The 25,045-nt window shown below is 42.1% G+C and overlaps 2 protein-coding genes across 3 annotated transcripts in view; both read left to right on the forward strand.

The window, feature by feature from the left end:
• LOC131672043 (uncharacterized) overlaps window positions 1–25,045 on the forward strand; it is an 81,919-nt gene that overhangs the window by 40,868 nt on the left and 16,006 nt on the right. For both annotated transcript variants that reach the window (XM_058949012.1, XM_058949095.1), the window contains one exon: window positions 15,393–15,492. In XM_058949012.1, the coding sequence (XP_058804995.1) occupies window positions 15,432–15,492 (61 nt within the window). In that variant the 5' untranslated portion in view covers window positions 15,393–15,431. The remainder of the gene's footprint in view (window positions 1–15,392; window positions 15,493–25,045) is intronic.
• On the forward strand, window positions 11,100–13,220 carry LOC131672154 (uncharacterized). Its single transcript, XM_058949228.1, has 4 exons — window positions 11,100–11,226; window positions 12,088–12,197; window positions 12,272–12,360; window positions 12,859–13,220. The coding sequence occupies exons 3-4, from the start codon at window positions 12,289–12,291 to the stop codon at window positions 13,117–13,119; spliced, it is 333 nt and encodes a 110-aa protein (XP_058805211.1). The 5' UTR covers window positions 11,100–11,226; window positions 12,088–12,197; window positions 12,272–12,288; the 3' UTR covers window positions 13,120–13,220.

Genomic DNA, 25,045 nt, shown 5'->3' on the forward strand with positions numbered 1-25,045 from the left:
CCTCACAGCTATGACTCACGATTTGTCTAAATTGTCAAAAAGCCTCATCATCATACTACCTTTATACGGCTATCGGACTGTACATATTTTTCTTCTTATTGATTAGGCTGTTCTTTTTGCGGACATTGTGAAACTTTTGTTTTCATTTTTTTTAACATTTTTTGTTTTGTTTTTCTTGTTTTATATTTGAATCCTAGTTTTATTTCAATAAATCTCAACATTTTACATATAATTACAGAAAAGCCTTGTTGTACATTTTTTATTCGAATATTGGAGAGACAACGAAGTCATAATTTTGTGCCGTCTGTCCTAGTGAATATCTGTACATATATTTTGTCGATCGGTATGACATATCCACTTGATAGATTTTAATGAAGCTTTGTTCATATATTGAGGAATGTTGAATAGTTTTTAATAAGATTTATAATCTAGAAATAATATATACAGCTACTTTTTAACAAAATGTTAGTGTAAGGTTAAATATATACAATTACTATGCATAAATTGCATAAAACCTTTCGTTTCACAGTCCAGTTTGGAGGTAAACAGAAGAGTGAATATTGAGGATAATACAATTTATTATAGATACAGTAAGAGCACGATAAATAATTCAAGCACTAAGTTTCCTTATCTTCTTTCGTATAAATTATATTGTGAAATTGCATACTATTAGGAACTGGCTTTAACTTCCAATTAGCTGTTATTGAATCTATTTTTGTAATCTCAATAATTTTCTGCATTTATAACGAATTTGTTGGTATTATACTCTGATAAACAACTTCAAAAAAAGTGTAAGAATATCAATCTGGTCTTAAAATATTCTATTTTAAAGTTTGTTTGTGCTACGCCATATAATTTAATATTTTTATTTAAAAAAATTACCTTTTTTAAATCTTCTTAGTATAATTTAGAAGGCGTCTGTTGAAAACTTGTTCAAAGTGGTGTAAACGTGTGATCACATTATTATTTAGATCTATCTGATCTGTCTATAAAGTGTGCTCTTTGAAAACACTTACAATTTTCATCAGTCACGATCGCATCACGTGGGATTGTTGAAACATAATTTTTTATATTATAGAACACAAGAATTCACGAAAAATATCTTCGATTATTGAGCTAAAAGAAAGATAAACCACTATCCAGAATCCTTTATAATTTAATGTTATTTTTTAAATCCGTATTTAACAATAAATTTCATTACAGCAAACATTTCGAAGGACATTATTTCAAAATTAGTTACTCGTGAACCATAATGGGCACATCATAATTTCTTGTGCTATTATATCAAGAAAAGTGTTGCAAAGACTAGAAAAAATTATGGATAAGATATATATAAAGTGTTAGAAAAGTTATGAACATAAATCATTTTTAGATTGTTAAAGGAACACTTTGAAAACATCAAGTTTTTAAAATTTTGGTTTGAAAGTTCTTGTAACTTCTGACAGGCATCTGATAGGTACACTCTAAACTTGTTGTGCTTCATGCAATGAAGAAGTAATAGCATTCATAACAATTTTTAAAGCTCTACATTCTCAATACAAGCAAGGGACAGTAATATGAAAATTTTTGAGGATTAGCTCATATCTGCAAAACACAACACTGATTCTATTGGGTGCTATCCGAAAAAAATGTTATTTACGTTGTTTAATACCTTTTTTTATTTTTATTTAACGTATACTTCATTCTAATATGTTTTGTTATTTTTACTTATAATCTGTAATTATTGTACATATTTTTAATTATAAATTTTGAGGAGATAACAAAATCATTTTAATTGATGTTCATTAGACAAAAGTGTGTGTGTGTGTGTGTGTGTGTGTGTGTGTGTGTGTGTTGCTTCATTACAGGAGAAGCTTCTTAATATTGTACTTTTCGTGCATTAGTATCAAGACTACTAACATTAGGCGTAAACTAAGAGTGAAGGAATTGAGGAATCTTGCCACAAAATCAAAAAATCTTAATATAATTGAATGAAATATGTAATTATAACTAGAAGGTTAATGTGCGCTTTGCGCACGGTCAAACATAGTTTTTATCACTAACAGTAAACTTTCATTAAAAAAAACTGACACCACAGATAATAACAGTAATTATAATTTTTATAAAATTAAAATAAAGTTTAAAATAAATAATTTATTTCAAGATTTTATCATACTGTATAGTGAGTTAAAAAAACTAAAAATAATAAATACATATTAACTGTAAGTGTCAAAAATTATATCAATTATCACGTAGTAATTCTTTGTAAACGTAATTTTGTATTCACTGTGTACGTATTTGATGTCCAAGATGTATTTTTATAGAGTCCCATCATTATCGAAATCTAGACAACACTACATATAATTGCCCGTGACTAAAAACATCCCTGCGTAGATCAATCTCAACATTATTAAATGTTTGTCCTTGAGATTGTTCTTATGGAAAATGCCAATTTAATTCTTCTTTTAAAGAAAAAAGGATATTCACATAATAAAGGGTAATACGATTTAAAAAACACAATGTTATTAGATTTATCATTCGTTGAAATTTTGCATTTCAATAAATAATTAGACAAATCTATTATTTGTAGTCATGTACCGCTACACAAACCTTTATTTATACTTATATTTCTAATTAACAATGCGATTCCTTTTTTAATTCAATATGTACGGTGGTAAACAGAGTAGGTTTAATGAGTTTAGATATTCAAGCATTATAACGTCATCTAATTTACCATTATTATTTCAAATTATAGATTAGACTACAGTATATAAACGCTCGCTTGTTGAATCTAATAAACTGGTAATTTGTATATTGATATTATTTACATCGATATTTCTACAACAGACAATATTGCCCATTTACAAATTTCATTACATTTTTTTTTCACGGATCAGATTAGCAAAAATATTTTCGACAATACTCATTGAAGCTAGAAGTAAACAATGTTTTGGAATATTTCTATAATGTTCATTGTCATTTAATATTTCATTTCTAACATTTAACAACAAATTAGAAAATTGAATCTCATTTGGCAAAATTCTCATATTTGTCATAAACTTATATATTTTGTAAAGTGTTGCCCACTATGCACTACATTTTTTAATTGAAAGATGTAATATTTTATTTTTAGTTCTTCTTACTTTAATTGGTAAACCCTGCTTAAAATCTTCTCCTATAACTATAATTTTTCCTTGAAGTGATAAATTATTTGCCATAACAACCTGTAAAACTTTATTTGCTATATCCATAACATATCTAGGAGCCGTTGGAGTTTCGTCCCAAACAAAAACCTTAGTTTTCGTAATTTCTCTGATTCACGTCAAACAGTCAGATAGTCTATGCCTGCACTCAACATGATCCAATCTGACGTAAATGTACGTTAGATATATTTCTAATTTGTAACAATATAATAAAAATATAATCTACGGCGATTGGACTTACCTATTCTAATTATTTTATGTAATATTTATTTAATAATAATGTTTACAACGTACAATACAAATTAACAAATTAAATTTTTTTTTGAAACTTAAAACATCTTGTTAAATTTTGCGTCATCGCACCATGTGATCACTCAATTGATCAATCATAATCATTAGAGGCTCTTTTTTAGTAATAATGATGATGGTGATGATGATGAAGATGATGATGATGTTGATGCACATTTTGGTTTGATCTCACGTTACGATGAAATACTACTGAAACAAAAAATGAGCTTGTTCTAGAAAGATTTTTGGTAACCACAGCCGTTTAGAATGGCATTGTGTATAACTTATTTTTCCTCATTAAACGCATCGTTTGGTAAGTTCGTCGTGAAGCAACGTGATATTACACTGTAATTTTTAAATCCCAGAATGCCATTGTCGCAAATCAATAAACGTAAGATCCTACGCAGCATAAAAAAATCATGAAGCATCTGCAAGTTCGTAGAATTCACTGTTTATTAGTTAATACATGCAAGTTATTACTTAACATATGAAATAGATTTAATTTGTGTTATAATACAAAGTTTACAAGCATTGGCATAAGTAAAAAATGCTTTAGTGAAAGTTATCAATACGTACGTTGTAAAGTTATATAAGGTTTTTAATTAAAAAAAGTAATCGTGATTAAATAGTCAGGCTCATTATTTGCAATACATTTTTATGAAAATCCAACAAAATTCAAAAATCTCTCGTCAGAGTTTGTCCACTTTGAAAAATATTGTATGACAGTCACGTTAAACTTTTGTATTATTTATTTCTTCTTGTACTATATTGAATAGTTCGATATTACACTGTTTGGAACGACGGTATGGACGACGGTATATTTTCCTGAGCTTTTAAGAAAGCAGACAGTAATGATATGTTTACTTTTTAGAATAAACCACTATAGTTATTTATTGAAATATGAATATAAACTATAAGTTGAGTTGTACGCCGACGACAGCTGCAAGTAATAGCGTCAAGTTGTGTCTCGTAGTCAAGAAGCGTGGAAAAGGTTATAAAGACGCTGGGTCAAAAATCATTATTTCGAAGTGCAACGTAGGTAAGGCTTTTCCCTTTCTGCTCTTCAAGGAACACTTTTTATATATAAGTTCGCCAAGAGAGCTTCTGAGAAAAAGCATGCACAAGCTATTAACGAAGCTTGGTCAAAAAGAAAGAGAATCTAGAAGATTTTATGATCGACCAAGGCTAGCCGGTCGCCTGGGAAATCCTTGTCAGTACTTGCACGTTTTTTTTTTCTTACGAAAACTACGGAAAATCGACTGTTGGATGACACATAAGGTGCAGTCTGCGACTTCATAAGATCAAATAAGTCTTTTTGGCTTCTTCTGAAATTCTTTATCAGTTATTATATTTTTTTTAATTTTTGTTGTTGTATACTTGAACTGTTTTTGCTGAATAAATATAGATAAAAAAACGCGGTCTTCTATTTTTGTGTATGTGCACGTATATCTTTGGAACGGTTCGACTAATCTGAGGGGGGTAGAATCCATTCGTAGCTGCGACAAGTATATAGGTATGCCGAAAGCCCTACGCTATCAACCATTATATCTGGAGGGTTCGACTGAGACGTTTTTCATTTTAATGTTTTACACGATTAATTTTATAATATGCATCAAAATGATTATTAATATTCAGTTTTAATATATTTTGATAGTTTAAGCAAAAGAAACATATTGAAAATAGTGTTTTACTTAACTTTTGACTACTGAGTAAGGTTCAATGATTCGAAATCACATAAAAAATTGTCTTCTTCTTTGCTAACTACTTTGTCATCTTGTATTATCTGACCTACCTACATTATATTTATTTGTGGTATATTATTTTTTCCTGTCTATGATTTAGAAAAAGTTCATACCTGACAGACAGTCTTTGATAGAAATTTTTGTATTTAGCAAAAACTAGAAGAGTTTTATAATGTGTGTAATCACCAAATGAATAAGAAATTGAATATAACAATTATTAGAAGGAATAACTTTTTAATTGTATAATTGTTACTTTTTGTAGTTTATATATACTCATATTAGAACAATTTTAAAGAAAATGTTATTAAAAAAGTTGTAACATATAGTTGTTTCGGCACCACTAAAGTTTTATTTTATTATTAGAATTTTACAACACTGTTGAAATCATAAAATGAAATTACATCAAATCAATATGTTAATATTACTATATTACGTCCCTTTATTCTGTAATGCAATCTATGTTTTTTATTTAGCCGTTTACGTGTGAAAATTTATTTGTATTTCTTCTTAATAACGTTTTGTTTCACTTACAATTCATCATCTCTTTTAACATTATTTGCAGAATAATTCTTTCATTACTTATTTTATTTATATACGGACTAATAAATTTATAATTTGTAATGGACAATCAATAACTATAAGAACGTTGATTATATCTGTTTGTTATCCACATTGAGCAAATTTAATCAGGCATGTATGCTTTACTGAATAACAAAAATGTTTTGAAAATGTTTTTAGGTAAACTTTTAAATGTTTACAAGTTTAATGAAAAAAACGTTTTTAATATGTTTATAAAACTTTTCGAAACACGAGATATGTTCACTCATTTTTTAACTCTACAGAGTAAACTCATGTTTCGAAAACACTTTCAAAACATTTTAAAAACATTTGTTTCATAACAATTGTTATAGCCTGAAACATTTAAACGTTTGTAAAATGTATATCGGCAAGAATTTTTTTATTTTTGTATTTTTCATCTATTCTAGTTCAGGAGTTTTCTTCAAGTTAAATTGTATACCACTTTGATATATATTATTAAACTAAAACTTTGTGAACATCACTTATAATAAATTTTCAATAATATTCGGAATAATTTTCTTAATGTTTGTTTGTAATACGTTAATAGTTGCTGGGCCTGTGTCTTTTGAGTAAACAATGTCATATTTGAAATGCATTTAATATTGTGCAGAAATAAAAATAAGTTAAAAGAGTTTTATCACAAATATGATATTTATTTATCACGGTGTAAGCCATAATTGGACGCTTTATTTTTTCCTCGTTACTGTGCTCTTTGCAAAAGTATGCTACAGCGAATGAAACGATTGATTATAAATGAAGTTGTATTACTCTTATACTTTCTAATTTATAAATTACCATCTCACACATGTAAAGGTGATGGAGATGATTGCATGCTGTCTCCATTTAACAATAAATGGTGAATATTGCGTCTCTCTATTGCAATTGAATTTTATCTGTAGCGTATACAGATGGTGATATTTTTTTACACTCCTTTTATTACTTTCGATAAAATTTATTTGTAGATATTTTGTGAGTGTGACATATTGGCTAAATTATAAATATTTTATAATGAATAAATTTTTTATCCATTGATTGGTTTGAAAAAGTAAGGTCTAACAAGTTTAGCATAATATAAACAGAAATTCCAACGATTATTCCAAGTTCTGTTCAAAATTTGAAGTGAGATTTCGCAGTTTTAGTTTCAAAGGGTATGTCAAATTTGTGAACAATTGAGCTTAAAGAAAATTCTTGTACTGATTTAGAGTATATGAAAAAAGTAAAAATAAAAAAATGCTTGCCACCATATAATGGAATAATATCCGTACATTCCTGAATTTGTTTCCATAAAATTTTTTACGACTTATGTAGTCCTACGAGTGAAAAGACATAATTGCTTAATTTAACTTTGTCAAATTTCATTGTCAATTTGATCAAAACATGACTTTGCAAGTAATTGTAAGCAATTTTGAAGTGATCCTTTTTAAAAATTAATCTTGTCAGCAATCCATCATAATTGTAGTTTTCTAAACAAAGATGTCTTTACTATCGGCGACGCGAGAAGAAGATTAGAACGAATTGTAATTGGGAGAGTGGTCGCTTGAACTGATTAGATGGGAGTTTATTTAATCTGAGGAATAACTAGTTAGTCGTCTGGTGCATATAGGTGTAGCCGAGTAAATTACGCACACAGAGCGAGCGAAACGCCTGCAAAACCGGAAGGGGAAGTGGTCCTGGCAAGGCTAAATTATCCCCACTCGGTAATCCTCTCGCTCTCCCTCTCTGCTTCCTAGCGCTTCTCATTAGACTGTCGTCGAACAATGTTATTAACTATGCCGTCTGTCATTTGGTACTGCGTGGTCTACTTTCAGCCCTCTCTCTCTCTCTCTCTCTCTCTCTCTCTCTGTCTCTCCCTTTCTGTCCTCTAATTCTTACTGCATAGCAGATTCGTGCTCGCTCGATCCTCGCGGTAGTGCATGTCTCGTTGTTGATTTTCCAACGCCTCGGGCTACTCTGCCAATGCACATGATTGACATTGTGCCGATTGTGCTTCCACGCCCTCTGCCATTTTTTGCTTTCAAACAAGCCAATACTTCCGCTACTCGCTACTTTCTCATATCCGAATAAACGATTGATTTTGACAACCTTTGACAGTCGATCATTTGCAGTCGTCCGTTAGATTAGAAAATAACCTACCTCTAAATATCAATTGTTTTCAGCGTGACGGTTATTCGCCATTTCACATGTGTATATTTCGGCTAGTTATTGATGGAAAGGGGTCGGTTATTATCAAACGTGCTAGATGAAAATTTAATACGTCTACGGGGCATTACGCGCCTCCATCGATTTTGTACTACACTTATATATATATACTCTCGCTTTCACGATACTCCTTCAACAGGAATGCAAGACGGCGCCTGCATATTTTCATTTTCGCGGAGCCAATTTACCGTCGGATCACTTCCACACGGACAATCTTGTGCTGGATAGTGCGGCTTTGCTTGATTAACGAAGGATCGACTCGCGGTCGAATATTCATTGTTTCTGCCCGCTAAATTTGATTTGTGAACGAAACAAACAATGAATTTCATTAATTTAGGATGTCTGTCGATGCTCGCGTCTGATTGTAAAATCATATAGTTTGTTTATTTATCCTGCATGTTCCGTCGATGGGAATGCATTTATTTTTGTTGCACTGCAAAAGCTTTAGTGTTTAGCGATGACACGAGTTACTCGATCGTTCGTGCTAAAAGTAAAATGACATTCCATTATAGATCAAAGCGCGTAAGTGTAAATGATAAATCATCGAGGGCTTATATATATAATACGGGTGTGTATATGTGTGTACTGATAGCAGCTGAACGTTGGTTGACAAATAAAATCAGATGATTAATGAATGTGTCCGAGAAAGACAAACAAGGGAGAAATCGGAGCAACGAGAGAAAAATTAGCGGAGAATAGAAAATGCGGCGTTGGACAAACTGTGAATGATTGGGCCAATTGGTGCGAGGCATACAAAGCTGCGACTGACGAAGCAGTCTCTTGGACTTTGTGTCCGATCCAGTGGCCTCCGCGCGAACTCATAAGCTTCTGCAAAGAGTGGCAAAAGAACAACATAACAAAATGGAAGGAACATCCTCGCTTTTCCGATGCGCACTATTGCCACTGGCCGACTGGGGCTCGGAGCCGAAAATCTTGCGTTCTTTCGCCCTCGGGGGAGAAAGTCCAGGGAAGAGCTAGTCGACCGAGGCGCCCGCCGAGCTTGCTTCAATGGGGATTTATGAGTCTCGAGGCCTCGATTGCACGCCTGTCGCTGCGGCTCCGAGCAATACAATGCGTATGTATATGTAACTACATTGAGCCTCTCCCCTATATCGGCGCGCCAACAAAGGACCCAGCATCCGAGTCGCTCGGAAAGTCAGCCTGCAAGAAAAAAGGACCTCTCTTACTATGCCACGAGAACTGCGTAACTTGCATGATTGGCTATCATTTATTTGTAGATTTACTTCGACAATTGGCATTTTACGGTATCTTTGCTATCGACAAATTGGTATGGCAAATCCATTTAATGTTAACTTAATTTTGACTATTTTTAAATCGCAATTCCTATGTTATTTACCAATAACGATCCAAGCTTCTTTTCCTTTCTTGATCAGGCCGTGGTATAGATGTGTAAATGAATGGCTGTATTCGGCTTGAGAACTAGGCTGCTGTATTTTTAGCAATGTATAGTTACACAAAATCATATGATCAATCAGACCGCGGAAAGTTTGTTATTAATATTTGTGCACGCCATATATTTGTGTTTGCGCCAATTGTGCAAGCCCACTTGAAGTCTGAAACAACGTCGTGTTAAAAAAACTAATTGATACGTCAATGCCAACGTACTCAAGGGCAAATATGATTGTAAATAACTGAAAGAAACTGTATATCATCCACTTCTAGATAAACGACTTAATTGTTTTGTTTTCCCGTTTTCCGTCTGATATAGCTGCTATTTACGTTTTCCTCAAACATTAGCTCATTATCACAATATTACATTTATTTTATAATTATATCTTCGCTATCAAGTCATTCAACAAAATAAATAGCCTTCACATTTTATAGTGTTCAGTCAATGCTAAATAATCTGTAAATAATTTAGCGCAGGCGTTTTATCGGAGCGAACGAAACAATTGACAAATCATCAGTCACGGTTGCGAGTCGTATGCGAGTAGGCGCGATAGCTACGAAGATGCGACAACGCAGTGAGATGGCAACGCCGAGCTCTGCCGGAAGTCTATCATTTTTTTTTCTCGCTTCCGTGCATTCGATATCTACGTCTATGAGCCAAATTGAAAGTCGAGATTGCCATATATCGCCCGAACAAACTTTCAGTCCGATCGATACAATTTGAAGAAACTTACTCACGATATTAGATTTCACAATGTTTAGTTTTTTTTATTCTCCATATTAAAATTGTTGTCTAACATCTTGTATCTAATATTTGATATCTGAGACATTATCTGGTTAATCTTTCTGACGGAATCTTCTAGCGTCTACAGATCTGGTGAGATACAAGATCATGATATGACCATATGTTTTGCAGTGATAATATGGCCGGGTACAGTTATCGGTAGTTACAAATACACTTTGTAATTCGGATAATGCGATATAATCTAAGTACTGTAGGCGTTCCTTGTACAGCGAGTGAAATCTCCTTGCACACCTTACAAACGGAATAAAACGGAGATGCGAGCAATATATCTTGGTGCCTAGAGATTGTTTTCAGATACATTTTTAGCTCCAATTGCGATTATCACTAAAAAGCGCAATTTCAAAATTCGTCAAAATTAAGACAAAGATCGTCTGTTTTCCTGTTTACAAGGATGAGCCAGACGCCAGACACATAATCGTATATATAGCTCAAAAGTGGCACTTCGTAGCGACATTCGTAAATACAATTTGTCTGTGTATGCACTAATTGCTTGCAGCTAAAAAATTGATCTGAAAACCGTACCTAGGCATCCACAGCCTACTCATACGTCAGCTTTACCACTTCTTAAATAGCATTTGTACATCGAGAACGAAAAGAAGTTTTCCATTATGTTGGATAAGGGTTGTATCAATATGTAATCTATTTCTCGGTATATTATGTTTGATAATATATTGGAATCACATCAACTTCATGATATAAATTAAAGAAAGAACAAGTTTCTAGATGCAATTGTATGATATATTGAATTTCAGTTTCCGTACATATACGTACAAAATTATAAATTGTTCTAATAATGCCCTTAATTAAGATATTACTTATCGCAGAGAATAAAATTAATTAGCCTATTGAGTGCTGGCACTGTGAAAAAAATTGTAAAACGATAAACTGCTGCTATCAAAATATCCGTGTTTTGTTTGAATGTAGAGGAAATAGAATATATAAAAAGCTACGAATAGTCTTTCCTCGCAGAAGTTTAGTAAAAGAAGATACCAGAACGTCGCTTATACTATAAATATTTGAGGTAAATATGCTATAATAAATATGATATAAGCAAACGAAGACATTTTTGTATCTTTGATACGAGCGCAGCTTAGTCTCGCGGGAGCTTGACACAAGTTTGCTCTTGTAAAAAAATAAAATCTATTAGAGCGTCCAAAGTGTCTATAAGGGTTTGTTAAAATTGAGCTTTACAATATTTTTTTATTACTTCAAGAATTAATTCTGAGTAAAGGGAAACCTGATTTCCCAAGCCGTAAGCGCTGTTCGAAAATCTGTTCAGAAGCAACGTCGAAGCTAGGGTAATTTTTTTTCTTTGAGATAGAACATTTTCTCTGTAAATTTTTTTTTTCTTTTATTACCACGTCGTAATTAGCTAGCTTTTTTATTGTTGTTTGCGTTATCATTTTCTGCCTCAAATAATAACGTGAATAATCAAAAGCAGTGAGTGTGTAATTTTTGAATTGCTTTAACATAGTTTGTTAAGAATTTACCATGTAGTCACCGATTTTGTTTTAAGAACGTTCTCTTGTAATAATCAATAAATAAAAAAATAAAAATGGTAAATTGAAATATTCGGTCAACAGAATTGCTAGCGTTAAAAATTTTTGGAAGATAGTACATAGCCATTAGACTATGATAAAACTGGATGGAAATAGTAAAACAAAATCAATAAAATTATAGTATGTCATAAGCTTTTACGCAAACTGCAGCACTATATAGATGTACTCGTACTGTAGCGTGGTAAGAAACATTAATAGTTATAAAGTTGAATAAGCAGCGGTACACATGGTTTTTATACCGAAATGTATTACGAAAATTATTTGAGTCTATCTGACAAGTATTGAAAAGGCAAACTTTGAAGATTAATATCTTAATTTTATAGGTAATGAAGAAAGGAAGTCATTTTCAAAATTTGAAGGGAATCTAAAGAAAAGTAATTTTCAAGATAACGTCCATTAAATAAACACGTATTACATCGTCGACCCACTTCGTGTATGAATTGTTCATATTTCAATTCGTCATTTTGCGATTCTTTAGCCTTGAATAATAAAAATAAACGATTGCAGATATTGAATCGTTTACGATGAAAACGGCGATTCAAATTTGTATCCTGTTTGCATTAATCACTGCAATGCTGCACGTTAGCAATGCCCAAGTAAGACTCTTTCAAAATACTATCTTGACAACGATTGTATAGAATACTTGAATACATCAATGAAGTTGTTGGCTTATTCAGCAACATCCAGCACATAAAATTTATGAAAGTAAACGATATTGCAAGATGGTCATTTGGTTGAATTTTTTATAAGGTATTTGCAACAGAGTTTCACAGGGCAGTCTGCTTCTGGTTTTACCTACAGACTCTTTGCTAAGTTACGAACGTAATTTTCCTCAGGTGAAAGATAATTAATGAAACAGAAGGCACTTTTATTCTGATGTTTGATTAAAGCTTGCATTCTAAAGATCATTAGATAATTAACATTAGAATTGCAAACGGTGAAATATAATAGAAGTCTGTTTACTCTCAGCAAATTTATGTATCTCACCTTTGCAATTGATTTTTAAAGAAGAAATTCAAAAGAATTATCGAATCTTCTTTTTACTTGTATACTGTGATCAGCTTTAATGACAAACTGAAATAAATACTATACAGCAACAACAGCAGCCGCAACAGCAGCAGCAACAACAACAACCTGAGGGTCAGTCGGGTCAACCAAGTCAGTCGGGTCAATCGGGTCAATCGGGTCAGTCCGGAAGTGGCAGTGCTCCAGCAAAACCAACATTACTTGCTCGAATGGCTTCTTTTTGCAAGAGTACGATTCCCGATATACTTGGACTAGATATCGGTGATGATGTTGCTGATATTTTACTAGCAGTAGATAAAATGTTAGCCGCAATCACGCCAAATATATGAATAGATATAATAGTCCTCCGATTCGTTGATCACACTTTTGTTATCTGCTGTTTGACAGTAATTTTTGAAAAGAAATAAATTATCTGCTTTATAAAACACGATTCCCGAAACATTTCGCTGTGTGAACCAACCAACTAAGATTCATCGAGCAATCTGCCTAAATACAAATATATTTTATGATCAAATATCCATTTGAATAATAGTGTCAAAAGGCATGCAAACGTCGCGAATGACGCCCGTGCAGAAAACAGGCGCCTCCGTTGCAGCATTTGAACGTGTAAAAGTAAGAAATGCCGGGATCAGCCTAAACGAGGGTCAAGCTAATAGACGTATACTGGCCGGGGATCAAGATATCGGCAGGCCAGCTTGCAATTCTGGCCTCGCTTTTATAGCTTTCATCAAATTACTTTCGTCTTGCACAGCCTCATTCTTTTTAAGACCGTGCCTGTACCTGTTCTGCGCAATTACAGTCTTTACACTGCTGAAGCTGTGCACAACCAGTTTATTGCTCGATGCCTTTCTAGTTTCTTTTCAATAATATCAAGTTTTGTGTTTCGCGTATAAGGTACGCGGATGTTTTGGAAATGAGTCTTTGAAACCCGCGTGCTTTGCTGCGCACAAATGATCAGAGAAGCGCTAGAGCAGAATGGGCCTGTGAGCCTCGCGAAGGCACGTCCGATAGCAGAGGTGCGCGTACCTATGATTGTAAGGGTAGTGACCGCAATATCAGCTAGTTACCGTACCAGAAGCTCGATGAGCAAAACTCACTGCGCTTTCGAGTAATTTTTTTTAAACAAACCCCTAAACCGACGATCTTCTTGACAATGTTTCATTTGTTGGTAACTCCTAGTTGTGTTGCTATTGACGTTTTATCGAGAGTCTGTGACGACATAACGATATTAGTTGGCGAATAATCAACTCAGTAAATGGCAACTGTCTGTCGAAGTCGAGGCAGCTTAAGCTCGAGAAGTTTGCGAATCGTTGACCGGTCGTGTTCGTGTCGATAGCGCAGTCGTGGCGGTTTACTAAGCGAATTATCGGGGCTGCTTACACGAGTAAGGGAGCAGCCCTGGGGCGAAGGCTCCAACATTATTTATTCAGCGGCAAGTGTACGGATCTGCCGTGGCGCCTCGAGAGTACCGAAGATGTTGTTTGTGATTGCGAAGTGCCAAAGCCGAGCCTGGCCGAATGGGAGCGGTGGCGATGTGGACGTCTCAAGCGTTGAGCGGCCTCTTTCGATTTTGCGCGCACGTGCGAGCAGATACTTGTCGAGCGCACGACTGGTTGTTCGACTGCGCTCGAAGACCGAGTGCGTCGTTTGTCTAGATTGCCCAGACACTTCTTTGAACACGTCGTTGCCATTTCGTCGCACGCAAGCTCTCGGCTCGCGCAAGGTAACGGACAAGCGGGAGTCCCTCGGAGTCTTCGGGAGGCAGTAACGGCGATCGATAATTGCGATGTTGCGTAGCGTTCGCGATACACGTCTGGGAACCGCACCGACCAACTAACTATAACTGATGCGCGCGCGCGCGCACGTCTGATGCTGAAGTGCAGCCTCTGCAGCCCGAGCAATTACCGCTTCGTTGCAAACTACTCCGAGCCTGGATTATGCATCTCACTGGTATACGACACCAACTGAACGCACTTATCCACTTATCGACGTTCGCTCATCTAAATCTGCAGCCTGCTTTCGACTTGACTGCGCTCGCGTTTATCGAGCGGCAGAAACTGAATGTTGCGTCGGTAGTTTGCTAACCTCTGATCGCTTACTCGAAAATTGAAAAGCGAGGAGCGATGATCGAACGTCGCTTCGATCGGACAAATGAAAATGACGTTGCGATCAGGCACCAAGACGATTACGGCGAGGCCAATCATCACCGAGGAAGCGTCACAATTGGTAAGACCACTGCGAATAGGTCTCCGCACGTAAAAGGGTTAGCGTGTTAGAGCGACGGAAAGCCGTCAATTGCGAAAGCTCGAGCTGCTTCCGCTGCGTCGCGGACAGGAGCGACGACACGCCCGGGTGTTCCGCTTGCGTATCGGTCGTTGTCGCTTGGCATGCAGCTCGCATCGCGGCGTCGCGGCGCGGCCCATCGGGCCTGCGTATCAGAGCGGGCTGTCAGCTCGCACGTAGCCCAGCTCAAATCCAGCTCACGTCCGATTTATATAGACGACCCTGTCTTTATCGCTTTAGTCTGCGTTTGCTTCTGAATGTACCATCCGACTGCTCCTCGCGAGATTCGCTAACGCAACATTCTCAACATTGATTTCAGCGACTGTTGGCGTAGAAAGTCACCGATGACGCAGTGGACATGAGTTGGCCCTCTGGATGGTCACCGTTGCGGCTCCTGGTTTTCATTCTTCTGAGATGTGGTGAGTACGCGCAGTCAGCTTGCAGACGCTTCGCGCTCTCGGCTGCGATTTTACATGGTCGTCGATCGAGGATTAACGATCGACAAACGGCCGTAACGTTGCTTCAACGCGATTGATGAAAAACAGCAAGTGATTGGGTTATAAACCGGGCGATGAAGCGCGCCAGTGAAAAAAAATGAGGGGGCGTGCTTGCACGACACTTTACGGCTGTTCATCGCATGCCTCCGAGGCTGGCTCTCGCTCGCGCTGGATATATTCACTGCATTCCTTAGCGCTGCTGCTATTTCCCCCGGAATTCGGTTGGCTACACGTGCGTCTCCGTGAAAGGCTGTAACTTGCGGAAAAACACGTGGGACCTAGACGTTAATGACGGGGGGAAAAGCAGAGGCGAGCCGCGCGCGCGTCGAAGCTCATCGCGAGGATATAGAGATGTACTGGGGCCGCGGTGGGTCGGTCGAACTGCGGTGCGTTGTTTCGGCCGATTGAGCTTATGTAAGCGAGTACACTAACGGCGGCGACGGGGGGCGAGGCTGCGAGGTCGAGCCTCGAACGTGGCAGCGCGCAGCAGAGTCGCGACGATTCGGCGATGGCGATCTAATGGCTGATTGGCGCGTATGCTCGCCGCTAATAAGCTGGACCGGTATGGCTCGCGCTCATTTGTTCTTTGGTCTTTGATAGATCGCCCAAAATAGACTCGTTCGATCGAGCCGCGTTTCCACGTAGACGAAGCGCCAGCGAAATTAGTACTCGGAAAACTGGTTGATTGTGCCAGTCGAGTCGGGTGTACGTCGCGTCGAGCAGCGTTTCTTCAGCGTCGTTCTCTACGAGAGCGCAGCCGTGGCCCTCGCGCCGTATTTCGCATGCACGCAATTAACGCGACTCGGCGCGACTTCGAGAGAGAGACAAAGAGAGAGAGAGAGAGAGAGAGCGAGAGCGAGAGCTACGGCACAAAGAACCCTGACAACGAGACGGAAGAGCACCCAACTTCGCAGAGCCCGTAACTTTTTCCAATTTTCACCTTCAGTCGCGACAAGCCTCGAATAATGCATTGTTACGGACGCGTTAATGGGCAATCTTTCCGCAACTACGCCGGGGACACGGCAGACAAGAGCCCTGATGAAATTTTTCCGACTGCCGGAGCAGAGCGGATCACGCGAGAAACAGCTCGTCGCGCGAGGCCGTGGCGCAGGATACGCGGGGCGAGCTATTGTCAGTGGAGGGGCCGTAAAAAGAGCTGCCGAGGACCCGCCAGCCCTTGTTCCGTAGGCGGCTTCCTCTCGCCGCATCCCGCCGCATCCCGCCGCGCCGGCTGAATGCAGTCTGCCGCCCCGATAAGCAGTGCGCGCTAATGTTATCCTGCCAGAATATACAAGCATCCCAGGCGTTGATGCATCGCCGGCGCCCGCCCTCCTCTTTGAGCCGCGGCGTCGCTCTCCTGATCGAGGCGCCGTTCTCGGCGCACGTCATTTCAATCCCTAAATTGCTTTACGCTACGCGCATCGAGACCTGCATAATGAGCTGGCTGTCATTGGAAATGCGGACTTTATTTCGGCTGTATCCGCGATATCCTCGGCCAGAAAACCATTTGTTTTGCCCTCGTATTACGCAATGGCCATTCCGCCAGGCCTAAATAAAATGAAGCTTTATCTCCTTCACGAGCAGCGGGCGTATAATGAAATGAATTTTTGAAATATTCAGATCGGTTTTACCGGCAGAATCATGATAGTCCGCGCGGCGATGAGCAGCGTTAAAAGCCCATTGAGGCTTCGAACTTTCATTAAATGCGCGTTGCACCACATCGAATTTGGATAAAAATATCATGCAAATCCTATTTGAAATGCAATTGGTCGAGAGGTCGAGAGGGGCGGAGTATTTATGTATGCATGAGATGTACGCCGACTGCACCGTGCATGGCTACTTTCTCTCTTCACGCATACATATTTTCCCGCAGAGATACTCTTTATTTGCGATTTTTTACACTCACTCGTACCCGCGCATCTGCACTATCCATTTCAGAAGTCATCAATGGAAATTGTTGGTTGGTAATTTGCACTGACCATTATAAGCTTATTACTGATTAATTATACTTTTGTTCTGATTAACAGCTCAATATTAAATTCCATTCGATTCTAAATTTGTTCAATTTATTGCCATCGTTCAATGTTCAATGTTCTGATAGAGAATAAAACACATCTTGAATGAGTCGACACTCGTCCTGAGTGGTTGAAATGCTTCGAAATACGAACAATGTTGTGTGCTAAAATTCGGATTAATATGAATAACAGGCCAAGTTTTACAATGATTCGAACAGGTAACATATCGAGTACCGAGGCTACTGGACGAATGGGCGGCTTTCGGATACCAGAACAACTCAAATGCGCGCTAGTATATTCCATTCGATAATGATATATTCAATCATAAATATGCGAATTTCGAGTTACCACGCTCCGCAAACGTATCACATGCAGTCGGCGCTCGTGATAAAGTTTTAATTACTTTGAAACTGAGTTATAATTAGGTATGGATTTTTAGCGAGCACTCGCTCGGTTAGAAAGTGATGCTTGGAAATAAGCCGTCAAAATAACATCGGCCAATGAAACGGAGGAATGTAAATGTTTATCGATTCTCAACGCAAAGAACAGGTCAATCGAATTGACATGACACAAAGCCGTACGAACAATTGAACGCTCCGGCCGAGATTGAAGAGTTGGCGGCGCGTCTCGAGCTCTCAATCGGTTCGCGACGACCGAAAGGCTGGAATTAGTTTGAAGAGTCGGACGACCGAGGAGGTCCAACTTCCAAGACTCGAAACAAGTACTTGATGAACTCGCGCGGTCTCGGCTTGGCGGCTTGAATAATAGGCCCGACACTCCGCTACTCGGACCCCTTCTAATTCTTTTGAGCTTTCGGGTCTCGTCAGCGATACGAGCTCGCGATCGAGCTCTCGCTGTCCGTCGAGATTCAGCTCAAGCGTGAAAGCGCGAAAAATTGACTTAGCCAACGGCAGTTGGCCGAGATCCCGATGTCATCGAGCTTTGTATAGCAGCTTCACAGACAGCCTCTCTCGATGATCCACAAGGCTGCTCTATCTTCTAGCGCCGAGTCCCGTCGGCGGAGGCGCGCTTGTCTCGCTCGCCACGCTCGAAAGTGCAAGTACTGGTTGGTGGCCGGGCGAGGGGCTTGCAATCAATTGCCGAGACTGGCCGCCAGTGGCTCGTCGATATTTCCGCGGAGAATAATAGAGGCGGCCAAAGGTGCGAACAAAGGGCAGAGAGAAACAGAGAGAAACGAATCGCGCGCGCAAAGTAAAAGTAAATGGAACGACGTGGAAGCGAGCTGCGCCGGAGCCGGGTAATTATCGCTGACAGATAGGCAGCCGGGCTGCGGCGGAGCGATGCGGAGCTCGAGCGGAGGCTCGGATTAGCCGTGGGGTGCAGCGTCGGCTTCCGGGGCGCGCAAAAAGGCGCAAAAAGGCGCAAAAAGGCGCAAAAAGGCGCAAAAAGGCGCTGCTCGAGGGCCCGGCACCGAGTGCCACTCGAACTGGCTGCGGACTCGCGCTCGAGCTGCCGCGGTCCCTCTGAAGAGGCCGAGCTTTCTCGCCGGACCGACTTGCAGCGCCGGCCCCGCGCTCCTCCATTGATCGGACTCCCCCGGCCGTCTCGTCGAGGGCCACCTCAGAACTGCGCGCAAATATGTTTTTTCACAAAAGCGCTTCCGCCGCGGCGCCCTGCCGGCAGCGCCGCCCGCCGCACCTATTATATTTCGATCGCTCAGCAGACAGCCCTCGCAGCGCCATCGATTCGCCATCGGGCATTCGAACGAAGCGCGAGCGCTTTCGACTAGCTGCTGGCGCCGCGCAAATAATTAGCGCTTGCCGCCCGTGACGGCGATCCGTCAGCTGATCGAACAGAGCGCGGCGGAACTCGACTCTTCGGATTATCCATCAAAAGGCGCGAGGGCCGTGGCCACGGCGGCCGTCTCGGTGCGCCCGGCTCTTATGATTCATTAGCGCGGATTTTCTCACGGACGGAGCTTTTCTCGAGCGGCCTGTGATTGATGCAGGGACAAGCGAGGCGCGAGAACGCGAGTGACCGAGCGCACGCCGCCGATTATCAGAACGAGCCCTTGCTCGGAATCCTTCTCTCGTCGCTCTTCGTTGCTCGAGGCTTGATGTCCGTGCTGTTCGCGGGCCCCTCGTTCAGCAGCTCGTCTTGGGTCGAAACAAACTAGGCGTATCGCTCAAGCGAACCATTCGACGTAATCGTTTGCGAGCGCCGACATGGCCAGACTACCGCTGAGCTCTTTTCCTCGCGCCAAGCTACAGCGAGACGCTGGCAATAACGCGGCCGAGCAGGAGCAAAAAAGAGCGCGCCGCTGACGGATGGGCCAAGAGATAGCGAGTCAGCGGATCAACATTTTTTTGCGCGCGCGCCTCGCAAACTGACGGGGAGAAAAACTGGCGGGCTTGAGCATTTTTCCGACTTTGCGCCCGCGGCTCCGAGGCTCGCGCTCGGCCAACTGATCCCGCGAACGCACGCGCGGACCTTTGGCTTTTCACTTGGCCCGAAAGCCCAACGAATAATCCGCGCCTGTACTTTCTATTGCTGTTTATTCACGAGCTCCGTGGCAAAGTGGCGAGGCGAGCTTATTTTCCGTTTGAACTCGGGTTGCGTCTAGCGATAAAGGACGACGCTGACGCCGGGCATTTACGTATCTTCCAGCTACAGCCTGTGCTCGCTCCGTCGCTAATACCACTCACTGCACGACGATGTGCCCTCGCTACTTTTCCCTTGTATGCGTCGCCGCATGCTCGTCCGTTGATCAGTCGCTTGACAGGCTGACTGGCTCTTCGCCAGTACCGCCAGTCCTTGCTTTCCCGTTTTTCATTAAATCTTGCGAATACTATGTAAAACGGTAAGCCGTGACTTTCCAGAATTGCACAGGCTGCATAACTCGAATTTGAAGATTTCGGCGTCTGTGCCGCGATATGAATACGGAAAGGAGAGGAAAAAGGGCAGAGCTACTAATTAAGATAAGGAAAGCTCCGGAGTAGGACGGACCTGGCGTACCGGCCGGCCCGGCGCGCATGTAGATAAAGCGGGGATAATTGAAAAGTTTCCGCGAGAAGCAGAAGCGAGCTCGAACGGCCAAGGAAAGCTCGGCAAAAGCGCTGATGAAAGGGAATCGACGAGGGCATCGCAGTCGGCCGGCCAGCCAGTTGTTTGTTTCATTCGTGCCTAGTTTGTTCTTTTTCGTTCAAAGGGGGGATTATCTATCGGCTAGTGACGAATAATTGCAGCGGAAAAAAGTGGACTCGATGAAAAAATAGAAGAACGAAGAAGCCGAAGGAAGAGGAGGCGGAGAGCTGGCCTGAAATGGACGGTTAATGGCTTTTGGCGAAAGTGGCGCGGTGTACTGGAGGTAAAAGGAGGAGGATGGCGCTTCAGGTTCGATCGCGTAGACGCGCGGCGAGGATCTTTCTAGACTCTCTCTCTCTCTCGAGCACTGTGCACTCCTTGATGGCACAATAGCCCGCAGCGCGAAGCGCAAAAGCGAGACCGTTAACTGGACGGCAAGTCAGGGCGCGGACACTCGACAAGTTGTTGGCGAGCCCCGCGACGAAAGTTCGGCCCATCCGCTCTTTTTGGCCAGCGATACACAGTCGCACTGACAGCAGGACACTTTCCAGCGAGTGCTCGCTCGCGCTCTCGTCCGCAGCCACGCGAGTCCACTTAAACTTGCTGGGATTACGCCGAGCTGGCGAACGGCCGGCCGAGCGACCGTCGGTTTGCGTTGCAGATATTTCAGCCGAATCGCCGGACGCGCGGGCGCAGCTGCTGGCAATAGCTTCGTTGTCGTGGCGGACAACTAAGCCGGCTCTGCGTCACATTAGATGCAATTTCCCGAGGAATATATTTTGGCGAACCGGGCGCCGCTATACGCGTCAGCTTGTTCGCTGGCGAGGCATCGATTAATCTGGAGCTGCATTAACTCGGCCGCGCCCGCGCTTTCCATTCCGCAGCTGCGAACCATTGTGAAAACAAGCACAGCTCCTGACTGACTCGTGGCTTGTTTGCCCCGCTTGCGTAATCCGGAAGGACGCGCGCAAACTTCTGCTTCAGCTCGCTACTCGGCGCGCCAGCCTTATACCTGTCACACGCGACACCTGCTTATTTGCATGCCCGCCCCGCCCCCCTTCTCCCCCCTACCACGTCACTTTTATTTCCTCGCCAACTTTTCTCACCAGTCAGCGTCGCTCTGCTCTCCTCGCTTCCTCTTGTCTATTTGAATTTAGAGCTTTGCGTTCGCAATTGCGGTCATTACTTTGTGGAGCACAACGACACTCGTTTCATGCAACTCATTTCGTTCTTAATTTTGCTTCTTGAGATTGAATAGCTAAGCCTCCACCTCGAGTCTTCCGGTATGTCATCGTTGCATGATCAACTCGGTGGTGGAATTTCGTTTTCCGGACTAGTTGGCAGACAAAATCAGACGACCACTAGTGAATCTAAATCTCTGCAGATCAGTGGATTGGAAATCGAAGCTATCGCTGATAGCTGATAGCTGATTTTCGCGTAGTTATAACAATGGAATTGGATCGAAGAAGTAGAAAACATTTGGATGGAAGTACGCAGGGGGCGAAACGATATGTGCCGAAGCCAAGGAAATCGACGCGAACGGCTCATCGTTACCAAGTCCAGTTGAACGACGCGCCTTCCTTCGTTTTCATCTACCGCTGGGGCGCGATCTCGTGTTCGATTACCAGCATTAAATTGTAGAGCTTCGCGGCAGCTTCGTTAGACTCAAATGAACTTCCTGCCGATGCCGTCGAAAGCATTGTGCTTTGCCGTGGCTACTTATTTCTGTTCTTACAGCCGTATCCCCGCTATCAGTATGCAAATTTGCCGATTGATGAGAGCTGGACTTGACGAAAGCCAATGTAAAGAGAATCACTAGATGAGACTGCCGTTGAGTTTGATTTGATTAGAGGTATTTTCGTGGCATTAGAATTGATGTTGGCCTTGGAGTTTAGAGGGCAATGCTGGCGCGAAGAGGATTAGCGTGAAACTGTACATAATATAACATGGAGTCGAGGAAAGCGAGTATCAGTGGAGCGACTATCTTGAGGTTTCTCGTCTAGGCAAGTTGATGATAGACTTTGAACGAGCATTAAGCTATGTGCGTAATCGTGGGCAACAACAGGGGCTAACTGGCACTCGCTTGCCTCGTTACCCGATTGGATTCGAGGAAGTGAGGCTGCTTCAGCCGTGCGTGCGCGCGTAAAATGCACCTAGCGCTTTTTTCTGCGGAATATTGAGGGGAAAATTCACGGCAATTTCATTTAGCCAGTCTCTGGCTCTTCCATCAGAGCCGGCGGAAAATGTTGTTTGTTTGATGGGCCTTTGCAATTTGATAACAGGGTGTCGGGCCTTCTACTGTGCAAGCTCGTTTGCAACTGTGTTCGGAAAAAGCCTCCCCGTCCTGTTGCCGTCCGAAGCGTCATTCGGAGCCCCAGGCGCGCTTTTGCTTTTCACAGATGTAACTTGTGCCAAAACGAGGAATGCAAGATCGCAAGGGCTCAGCTCGGCAACGTACGTTGTGCGGTGGTGCTAAAATAAAAAGCGAGATGAGCTGAATTTGATGCCTAGTGAAATGTTTACGACTGGCGGGGCGAAGTTTCGAGCAAAGTAACAAGTTTGATCCCACGGGACATAAGTGTGATGTTATGCGAATATATGCCATAAGGAAAGCTCTCGGCGCGCGCGAGCGAGGAAATGAGCGAACGGGCGAATCAATTTGATGCGAGCGATGAAGCCACGGAAGAGCAATCTAGTGCTGCTTTGGCGGAGGACGGAGAGAAGGGAGTTCGGGCCGAAAGCGCAGAAGAAGGACGGGGGCGGGACGACGAGCGGCGGTTCAAATCTTGGCCGAGTTTTTCGAAGCATCTGTCATTGACAAGCCGCGGTACCGGTGCTTATTCACAGGCTGCTGCATGCTGGATCCGAAAAATTGCCGGCGAACAATTTATCTTGCTCGGCTGCACTGATGATACTGCAGCGCGGCTGCGGCTCGCGGCTCACGGCTCACAGTTATATCAGTTATATTGGTGCATCCTTGTGCTTTTGTTCGCGCTTTATTTATCGCCGCCGAGCTTTGTTGCTCGCACTTTTCCTCGGAAAGGAAAAAGAGACGAGCTGTAGCGCCGAATGGCAAATCAATTGAGAGGCCGACGCGTTCGCGGGCAGGAGTAACGGCCAAGCCGAATATACGGTGGGCGAGTTGCGTGAAAATTCGAGCTACGAGTCAAAGGCCCCGTCGAACGGATCATTAAATCTCGAGCCAGCGCTCGGCCGCTCGCTCGCTCTCTGCATTCCAATCGGCCGCGCCCAGCTGCGAGCAGAAGCAATTTGCCTGACTCGGCAGATAAAATTTTCAGGTGCAATAAACGACGCCGCGGCAAACTGCAGGCCCCACAGCAGGGACGTGCTATAGTCCACAGTTCTTATTCTATACTAGGTTCGCGAGCCACTTTCATCGTCGCGCTCGCTGACTGGAGATGCCACGTCGCCTGTATTATTCGCGTTCCATTGCTCCATTGTTCCAGGGCGCCTCGCTCTAGAGTCGGCTCTCCTTGCATCTGCATTGTCTCGAAGCCCAACACGTCCTTTCGGGTGCGCAGCCTCGCTGCAATCCACGCTCTTTCCAATGCACGCTGTACCTCCCTAACCTTTTATCTTTTACACGCGCGCATCAAACTTTCCTTTTCAAGGCTCAGGCACACCTGCGCCACTCCGCGCGAGCTTGCAAGCCTTTCTCCCCACTCGAAAGAAGAAACTTTCGAGGCTTAGCCTGGTGCCAATTTAAGCGTTCATCACCATTAGCATGTTCCACGCGAACAAGGCCGAGATCATAAGAACGAATCTAATTGCCGTGAAGGTGAATTGTGGCTGGCGAAGCTGCGGGGTGCAAGCCCAAGGGAGCGAGGCTGAGGCATTGATAAAGCCAAGTACTGGCATAAAGTGCAGCTCGGTTTCATTGCCTCTCGTGCAAGCTTATTGCCGGGCTCTCAAAAATTACGCCTTTTATTTACGAGAGTTGGGAGCCGGCGCACGTGGGAATGCCAATTCTCGCGTCGGCTTTTAATTGCGACTCGGCTTCTTAAAGCGCAAGTCGCGCACAGACTTTGATTCGACGGCTCGAGCTTGCGGCAGTTTATCCGCGAGTCGTTGCGAGAAGCGGAGGCCGGCTGGGTCAGTGCGATCGTTGCGTCGAGCCTCGAAGGACCGGTTTTGTCGCCAGTTCCGCGCAGAAAAGCACGCTGCGAGCTGAATCTGCATCGATTTCGGAGAGGTCGGGCACGCGCGAGGGGGGATAAGGCGACAGCACCGCGCGCACTAACGATATCGTTAGCGCGATATTTCGCTAGCGTATCCGGGCGAGAGACGCGAGAAGCGAAAACAGCGCAGCGATAACGGAGGAGGGCGGTTGCAGCCAGGTCGCAGCCCCGGGATGAATAGATGGGGAGGGGGCAAGGGATAGCGGCGTGAAGCTG

The sequence above is a fragment of the Phymastichus coffea genome, unplaced genomic scaffold (assembly GCF_024137745.1).
Source record: "Phymastichus coffea isolate CEN01 unplaced genomic scaffold, Cenicafe_Pcof_1.1 PCOF00001, whole genome shotgun sequence".
In the NCBI taxonomy this organism is placed as follows: Eukaryota; Metazoa; Arthropoda; class Insecta; order Hymenoptera; family Eulophidae; genus Phymastichus; species Phymastichus coffea.

Bases quoted from the DNA above. Each gene is read 5' to 3' on its own strand.
- LOC131672154 (XM_058949228.1), top strand. From the start codon at position 12,289: ATGAAAACGGCGATTCAAATTTGTATCCTGTTTGCATTAATCACTGCA. The intron at 12,361-12,858 runs GTAAGACTCTTT...AATACTATACAG, and splicing joins TGCACGTTAGCAATGCCCAA to CAACAACAGCAGCCGCAACA.